General features: G+C 36.4%; 1 protein-coding gene across 1 annotated transcript; it reads left to right on the top strand.

Annotated features, from left to right (window-relative positions):
- Window positions 1-3,621: 3,621 nt before the first annotated feature.
- On the top strand, window positions 3,622-8,826 carry LOC130033036 (double-headed protease inhibitor, submandibular gland-like). The gene is made up of 6 exons (XM_056124736.1): window positions 3,622-3,692; window positions 3,856-3,865; window positions 4,931-5,052; window positions 6,347-6,392; window positions 7,941-8,080; window positions 8,763-8,826. The coding sequence occupies exons 1-6, from the start codon at window positions 3,622-3,624 to the stop codon at window positions 8,824-8,826; spliced, it is 453 nt and encodes a 150-aa protein (XP_055980711.1).
- The last annotated feature ends 584 nt before the right edge of the window (window positions 8,827-9,410 follow it).

The raw sequence follows: 9,410 nt of genomic DNA, 5'->3' as shown, positions 1-9,410 counted from the left end.
AGAAGTTACTTCATAGGATTATTTTCTTTTATGAGAATTCCTGAAAGGAAGGGTTATAGAAGGTGAATAAAGACTATCAGTTTTTATTTTTTTTGGATTTTTATAAATCAGTATAATGCTGACATCAGTTTATGTTATTGTGTACATTTAGGTTGTGAAACATTTAACATCTGTATACACTGCTAAGATCACCAAGAAATATCAGATATTTTTCTTTCACCACAGAGTTGACCTTTTTAAATCCATTTCACCCATCACATGCCTCTTCTCTTCCCTTTTGGTAACTATATTTTCTGAGGTTAAGGTTTTTTAAATTTATTTTTGTGTTTTCATATTCTGTGTGCAAGTGAATTAGTGAAATATTTTTTTCTCTGATTTATTTAATTTGATATAACTTCCTCAATAATTTTTCAATGTTCACAAATTTTGTGAAAAATGGCAAGATTCTTTTTTTTTATGTAGGAGTACTGCTATTTTTTCAGCCACTGATTAGGCTGATTGAATTGTGCACGAACTCCTCCTTACTTTTCCCCCCTCCCCATTTCTTATAATTTTTTATTGACTCACCGTGAGAGCAGTTACAAAGCTTTCAGGTTTAAGTCTAGGTCATACACTGAAACACCCGTACCTTCACCAGTGCCCATTCTCCACCACCAAAAACCCCAGTACACCCTCATCCCACATCCTCCCTCTTCCTGTGGAGCACATGATTTCCAAATTATTCTCTCTATTCTTTGATTACATTCAACATTTCAACACCTCACCCACCATTATTATTTGGGATTTTACCCCAACACTCAGATCTGCCGAAAAGGCAACAGTAGACAATTTGTTTTCTATTGCTGGTTATGAATAACATATGATGTCGCGTGGCTGCAGTAGTGGCCATGGGATTTTGAAATTTTGAAATTTTAACAATTAAATCTGGAGGGATTTCTTGCCAAAACCTGCTGGATTCTGAGATTTGTTTCTGAATCTCTGGGATCGTGGCTGTTAAGTAGCTTTATCAGGAGCCAGAGAGGCCGTTTGTGGGTGGCAACTTGGGGTCTCGTTGGGATGGGGAGGAAAGAGCCGGCTCACCCCCATTCCATAAGGCCCCGTGTGTCTCATCACTGTGGGCCCAAACCTGACTGTCTAATGGCCTCTGAAAGATGGTGGCCATCGAGCCACCTAGGGGGAGCAGGCGGAGGGACAACACCCTTTCCCCCCTGGTGTGGCTCGGCAACAGTAACCTACTGCATGATCCAAATGCATTTCTGCCAAAAGCCGCTGGGTTTTGAGATTTGTTTCTGAGTCTCTGGGATCATGGCCATTAAGCAGCTTGATCAGGAGCCAGAGAGGCCATTCAAGGGCGGCGACTCGGGGTCTCGTTGGGACGGGGGAGAGAAGGGCCGGCTCCACCCCCATCCTGTGAGGCCCCGCATGTTTCATCACTGCGGGCCCAAACCTGACTGTCCAGTGGCCTCTGGAGGATGATGGCCACTGGGCCTCCAGGAGGAACAGGCCAAGGCACAAAACCTATTCCCACATGGGGTGGCCCAGCACCGATAATCTACTGCAGGGACTGGATGCATTTCTGCCAAAAGTCGTTGGGTTTCGAGATTTGTTTCTGAGTCTCTTGAATCATGGCCATTAAGCAGTTCAATCAGGAATCAGAGAGTCCATGCCTCCAATTATATAGCTGAGCCAGAGGTGTTTTGTGGGCGTGACTCCCACATACCTAATTTTTGGCCATTTACTTTCTTGGTAAACTTTGCCCCAAGTTTTTGGGGTCTGGCCAAAGGCAAAGCAGCAATTTTGGGGCATCTGGAAGTCTGAAGACACCATCAGGCTGCTGATGCACTAGCCTCACAGGTACAGATTGACCTGCTGGCGGCACCATACCCCCAAAATGGTGATTCTTAAATGCAGATTTTTTTTAAGTCATGAAATGAAAACAAAAGAAAATGAAATATATTGTTCCTAAAAATAAAAACACATACATTAATTAGTAGCTACTTGAAATGTCTAAATATCAGGAAATTAAAGATGCCTAAATTTTTCTAGATTGGATTAGAACCAAAATAAATTAGCAGGGTGAAGTTGCAAATTTTATTATATACATTTCACTAAAAATTAGAATTTACTATTAGAGATTGTTTTGATGAACAAATCAAAGATCATTTAGGATGTACAGGAAGTAATGTACAGTAAGAGAAGAACTGAGTCCAGGACCCTGAATGTAGGTCCTACACAACTTTGAAAAAGGAAGTAGAGACTGTGTTGACCATATGGTATATAAGAAAGGGTGCATAGAAGAATCTTATACTAGAATCAGATGACCTGATTCACTGAGAGGCCTTTATTTCATGTCCCAGTCCCATCACACCGTGTGTGTGTGTGTGTGTGTGTGTGTGTGTGTGTGTGTTGAGAAGTTTTCAAATGGATTTCCATATGGGCTTGCATATGTGATAGAAAAAAATACTTATTTGACTTTGACTTCAAAAATATGTTGCATTTACTTGTTTTCTTTATAATAATTACTTGTGGGAAAAAAGAAATTTATTACTTAACTAAACAAGAGCAAAAAGTGGAAAACCATAGTTTGTATTTTAGACTCTACCAGTCGTAGCCTCCTACAAGTCATTGTTCTAATTTCACTTAGCTGCATTGAACATGTCCGGTATAATCAAATTCTTCATTATAGAAATTAGGAAGGAAATCAGTGTTCATCTTCAGAAAAGCTTCTGAATGGCATTTAATTTTAGTATATGCATTTCAGATGATGATGAAATACTGAAATATGGGCAAGGCATAAACATTTAAAATGAAATTTCAAAATAGTATAAACTAAACATAGAATTCCAAGAAAAAAACAGAAGGAATTGGAAAATTGAAAGTACTGGGGCTAGGAGATAGAACAACCATAATGTGCTTGCCTGCTACAGTCCCCTGATTCCTGCCAAGAGGGGGTTCTGAGCATAGAATCAGGAGTCATATATGAGCACTATCTCATGTGGCCCCAAAACAAACAAGAAAGAAGTTTAAAGGTGATAATGGGACACTCTTAAAAGTTAAAAATGTCTAATAAATACCGTAACACTTATCTGTATACATAATTTAACCACTTTAACAAGTTTTCCATTGAACTTTATAAACTCCATAATCTATTTTGGAAAAGTAAATAAATTTGCCTACTTCGATACATTTTACAGTTATGTCTTCATTATTCTAGTTTTTACTTCAGCCTTTTCATATTTGACATAACTGCAATATCCATGATAAATGGTATGCTCTTTAGCATCCCTATGTTGCTACTTTTTTTCCTGAAACACAACCATGGCACTGTATTTGCTGAGAGATCAGGGAATCATTGTGCAAAAGTGTATTTGGCAGAGATTTCTGAGTTGTAACTCTTCCAAATGTCTACCAATCAAGACAATAAGGAAACTTTCCTTGACAGTATTTTCTTGAAATAAATCTAATAACTGGGGTTAACAGCCAATCAACACAAAAAACGTCAATTCCTAATGAGGGTGGGGCTCTTCCTTGGGTATTCATGGGCTGGATATATAAGAAGGGGCTTATGTGCATACACTCCACTTCTCTCTCCTATTCCTTCTAACCTCACTCTCAGTCACTATGAAGAGCATCACAGTTTGTGCTGTCCTTGCTCTGGCAACTTCTGCCTGGGCTGCTTCTCCTACTGGTGAGTCCCAATTACCCTCTGAAATCCATGCTTTTATATTAATTACAGTATATTCCATCTTTAAAAATAGATTTTCACTTGGATTGCCTGACTAACAAAGTCATGTACATGAGGCATTCATGAAAAAAGGAAACTATAATGGGATGAATAATAAAGGGATTATGGAGGTCTACTCAGGTTTCTGACATCCTTCCAGAATCAACATAAGAAACTCCAAAATCATTGCCTAACTGAACTCCGGAAATATCCAGGGGACTTTCTTCAACCACCAGGGATTTCTCATTTGGGATTTCTCTCACCAGGTTCATATACTTCCCAGTCTTCATTATGAGCTACCTCTGAATAAATAAGTGATCTTTCTTAGGTATAGGCTAAGCCAGGGATAGGAAAATAGTTTTCAGTGATTATAAAAAATGAATCCTGCTTGCATTTCTAACTCTGGAATTTGTGTGTGTGTTTTTTTCCCAATTGCATCGCAATTTGCTTTCTTCTGAAAATGAAGCAAAGGGGTCATGGGTGAGTACAGCCTTCTCTCTTTCTCTCTCTCTTTCTCTTTGTTTATATATATATATGTATATGAAGATGAAAAATGAAAGATGCAAATATGAAATCCAAGCTATTGGGTGAAATTTATTGTGGAAGTTGTTCATCTGACCCTTGGCAGGAGGAGGTTTGAGCATTAAAATAATTTCCTTAGGAAGTGAAGCTACTCCTAAACTTTTTCTTTTGAGTAACATTTTAACTTTTTGCAGTGTGTGTGTGTGTGTGTGTGTGTGTGTGTGTGTGTGTTTGTGTGTGAGTGTGTTGGGGAAATACCTGGAGACACTCAGAAATTTAAGCTTAAGGATCATTCCAGGTGGGCTCAAGAGACAATTTGGAGTGCCAGGATTTGTACCCAGTCCAGCCATGTTCAAAGCAAGAACCTTAACAATTCTTCAGAACCTTTTGCAGGGATTTTCACAATCATTATTCAGTTGGACATTATTCATGTCCCTTGAAATAAAACATTAATATTTATATCTTAGACTACAAACCTTGTTTTATTTAAAGTATTTTCTAGGTCTGAATTATTTGTGTAATATGCACAGTCCTGATTCATAGCAGATATTTCATATTTATTCGCAGAAAAGTGTAAGTCTCTAGGGCTCTTCCCACTTTTCTGTTGAGCATTTCAAGATTAGAATAACTGAAAGTTTGAAGGAAAATAATCTAGGACTCTGGGTTTTATTCTTTCAATTATAGGTGGATTGCTCTATGTACAGTGGGAAAGGTTCCGGGATTGCATGCACAAGAATATACAAACCAGTATGTGCTTCAGATGGGAACACTTACAGTAATGAATGCATGCTTTGTATGAAAAACCAGTAAGTATGATTCTCAACTTGGAATGCCCCACCCTCACTTTCTAAAAAGGTCACCAAGCCCATACTGGCCAAAAACTGCTTGGTTTTTTAAAACATGGTTTTATAAATCCCCCCTTTTGTTATAGTCTGCCAATAAATTTTGGGTATGTTTTACCAACACAAAAATTGTAATAAATTTAGTTATGTCTAAGGATGTAAACTACAATATAGTCAAATAGTAACATTTATACTTTTGGATTTTAGGTACTAAATATAGACATTTGTGCTTCCATATGGTACTTAGGAAGTTGGTTCTCAGAATATGTCTTTTGGACAAACTTTTATAGATTTCTGCCCTTGCATTTTTCTTGTTCTATGATGAAAACTCAGAGGACTATTTAGGCTGTTAGTCACAGACTATAAAACTTCAACATTAAACCTCATACTCCAAAAGAAATCCACATTTTTTTTCTATCAGAGAAGGTGGAGTCTCAGCTATCACAGAACTCACAAATTAGTAAAATACTAAGTCCTCACAATTCTCACAGACTGAGCTTCTAGGAGAATGAAAGAAAAGTAATTACGTTTACAGTCTGGAAATCTGAATTCACTACTTCATGATTTGTGGTTAGAATTCTGGGCTTAGGACATATGGATTGTATTCTAGTTAGCACTTAGGATATCTAAGATATTAGCTAAATACCTTACCCACTACAATTTTCAGTATTCTGATCTGCATGATAGAAGTTACAGTAGTATGTTGTACTGTGATGAAAATGTGTCAAATTTACATAAACCTTTGACACAATGTGAATACTCAGAATAAAGTCTTTCTACCTATCATTTTCCTCTGTTATGCTATTATTTTTTAAATAGTATTTCTAAAAATTTTCTATCAATTATAATATTAAATGTTAATTCGAATTAAAATTCTCAAAATATGCAAATTTTATAAAATTTGCATAAAACCTCAAAAACTGCAATTGAATTTAAGCATATTTTTTTCCTATGCTACAAAAGTGTATCCACACTATACTGCATCTTTCATTTTCATCTGAACATTCATAAACTGTTTTCAAACATTATCAACCTCCTTTTTGTTCTCTTATTATTTTTTGTTTTTTTGCAAGAAGCTTTTTTTTTAAAACTACTTTTAAAAATCATCAAAGATTTTGATGGTCAGTATCAGTCAAGCTGTATTCTATTAACTAGAACTCATTCTCATTTCACTTCAGCAACAAAAATCAACATGTTTCTGTGTTATTATGAAATACCAAGAAATTGCATTTATATTTAACAAATTTTTTTCTTTCAGACAATTAAAAAATGTCGTTCTCAGAAAGATGAATGATGGTGAATGTGTAAGTATTTTCAGAAATATAAAAATAAGCAAATTTTTCTTAATATATAATATATGCAATCATTTCTCACTTTCAAAGAGAGAAGCTATTTTAAAGTAAGTATTCTAGAAATTATCTGTAAGCATGTATAGTCATAAAGAGGACATCTTATCAATCTAAACAGAAGACCTGAAGTATATCATTACTGATTTATCATAGGAAGACTCCACAAACTTTACTTGGTGAAGTTGGTTTACAGGTTTTATTTTCCAAGACTGTCGCTAATTATCAGATTAAGAAAGGGAGTTCAAGAAACATTACGTATTCAAATGCATGCTCATAGTAAATAAAAGTTATAAAGGAAAAGCATAAAGTAACACAAAGATGAACCAGAAGAAAGAACTATGTGAATGGAATGCCAATAATTTTGATAGTGTTTAAATTTTATAAAAAGGGCCGTAGACCTAGTAGAGAGGGTAGAGCACTTAACTTGCATGTGGCTGAGTTGGGTTTCATCCCCAGCATTGAATATGGTTCCCTGAGCACCACCAGGAGTGATGAGTACAAATCCAGGCTTTATTCCTGAGCATTTATGGGTGTGATCTCCCCTCTCAAAAAAATGTTATATATTTGTAAAAATAAGATGATAAAAGACATGATTTTAAGGTGAGGTGTCTAGCCCAATTTAACAGATGAAAGAAAATGTTACCATGAATTGGTCATAAAAAATAGCCTACATTGTCATTAAAAAGATCAGGGATTGGGGCTCGAACAATAGTACAGCAGGTAGGGCATTTGTCTTGAATGCGGCAGACCTAGGTTTGATTCCCAGCATCCCATATACTTCCCTGAGCACGGCCAGGAGTAATTTCTGAGTGCAAAGCCAGGAGTAACCCTTGTGCATTGTGAGGTGTGACCCAAAAAGTAAAAAAAAAGGTATCAGGGATAAATCTGATGCAGCCATAATGAAATACAGAAGAGCATCATGAGCAAAGGTATCAGGATGTGCAGAACAGTAACTACCCCAGGAATTCAGTCATTCACTTTAGCTAGAATACAGAGCAGATACATTTTTTCTCACTAGAATGCAAGGCAGACAATTCTGGAGATACTATATGAGTCACACAAGAACATTATTGATGAGTAGAGTATTTTAAAAGCAAATCTAATTTGTTATTTTTAAAGATAGGTGGCAGTTGACTGATATACATAAAGTAAGTAAATTTCTGATACAGTCAGTAAATTGACTGACACATGCAGTTGTGTATATTAGACATATTAAGAGCTTCAATAACGTGAATGATAGTATGGTGATGAGAAGAGTAATTTGGATATTAAGAACAAGATAGGATCTCTAGGATATAGTTGTCACCTAGATGCAGAGAATGAGTTAGACTGAGTCCTCTATGTGGACTTGTTATCCTGGCCCAGCTTACGGAAACAGCAGAGGATGTGTCTTTCCACATATGAGATTTTGGAATAAATGATCTATTCCTTACTATAATTTGAAAATTCAATTTTTAAATGATCCAATGTTTTAAGTCATTAATTCTTTTTTTCTATTTTTAGTCTACTGCTCAATCTACTGTTCAACAGGATGAACTTGATTGCTCTGGATATTCTGCAGCATGTACCATGGAGTATAAGCCTCATTGTGGATCTGATGGAAATGTATATTCCAACAGATGTATGTTTTGCAATGCTGTTCGGTAAGTGTTAATATTAATATATTAGTTATAAAAGTAGAACCTCTCAGAGATCCAGAAGACATCTTAGTTCTCTCTAATAAACGAAATACTTCTAAGAAACTGACGATAGAAATGGTTCACTAATGATCACAGTTTCTCACCCTAAATGAGAAGAGGAGGAGGAGGAGAAGAGAGAAGAATGGGAGAGAGAGGAAGAGAAAATAAGTAGTGAGAACAATCTGGAGTGAAGTGAGAAAAAAGAAACTTGTTAGTATATATTGTTAAGTGGTGTGTAAAAGAAAATTTACAGATTTGTTTTACTAAACTGAAGCTCAGTAACTAAATGTTCATCTTAAATACTATATGTTCATTAAAAAAATTTTACATAAAAGAAGGACAGAATGCTTTCATTTAGATTTTTAAGAAAGCTTTCATTCAAGACTTTCAAAGCCTTTCTTTCAAAACAAACCAGGCTTATGCAAGTTCTTCTTTGAATATGTATCTCACTTGCTTGTCTCTCTCTTTGCTTGCTTATTTCTGCTCTGGTGAAGACTGGGTTCTGTCTTGAATACATTTCTCTCTTTCTCTCCTCTCAAATCTTTCTAAGCACGTTTTGTTCAACAAAAATAACCTTGCTTCACACAAAAATATATATCTGCAAAATATATGTATACATATCTGCAATAACTTTTTTCTTTTGTAGGAGGAGTCGTGGTGCATTAACTCTCAGAAACCAGGGAGAGTGTTTGTCTTCCAAATCACAGTGAATTTCCACCCTGGTCCTCATAACAGCCCACTTATAACATGACACCAGCTTCCTTCTTTCAGAAGTTGCCACACAAAGAACTACTTTCTCTAGAAAGGCTGGGGGTTCGGAGGGACATATAGGTCTGATTCTTCAATAAACGTTTATCAGCAGACACCTGGCTGGCTGGTCTCTGTGCATGTGATTTCCATCTTAAGGAGACTATTATAGTCATTTTTCTAAACAGTAAGGCAAAGGGAAAGGTTTCTTCTATTTCTCCCCAGGTTGGGAGCTGGAGAGATTATAAATATACTGCTGGGGAAGCATCTACTCATAGCATCACACTTTTCATATAAAAGAATCAATTTTAAAAAATAGGCCCTACCCTAAGTGGTCTTAGGGGTTCCTTGGGCCACTTCCTATTGGTGTTCTGTTGAGTGATGCAGTGCTGCTCTGCATGGGGACCACCAGCAGCGTGATGAACCAGGAATCTCACTCAGAACCTCAAATCACTGTGAAATTTCACCCTGATCCTCATAACAGCCCGCTTAGAAAAGATTCAGGATTTGGGTTTTTGGTTGTTGTTTTTCTTTACATAAACATGGA

Source organism: Sorex fumeus, unplaced genomic scaffold (assembly GCF_029834395.1).
Source record: "Sorex fumeus unplaced genomic scaffold, SorFum_2.1 ptg000051l, whole genome shotgun sequence".
NCBI lineage: Eukaryota > Metazoa > Chordata > Mammalia > Eulipotyphla > Soricidae > Sorex > Sorex fumeus.
This window is presented reverse-complemented; position numbering and strand designations above follow the sequence as displayed.

What these genes read in the sequence shown, in the direction of transcription:
- LOC130033036 (XM_056124736.1), top strand. Translation starts at nt 3,622, where the DNA reads ATGAAGAGCATCACAGTTTGTGCTGTCCTTGCTCTGGCAACTTCTGCC. An exon ending in AGATGAATGATGGTGAATGT is followed by an intron (nt 6,393 to 7,940) that starts GTAAGTATTTTC and finishes TTCTATTTTTAG; the next exon opens with TCTACTGCTCAATCTACTGT. An exon ending in ATGTTTTGCAATGCTGTTCG is followed by an intron (nt 8,081 to 8,762) that starts GTAAGTGTTAAT and finishes TTTCTTTTGTAG; the next exon opens with GAGGAGTCGTGGTGCATTAA.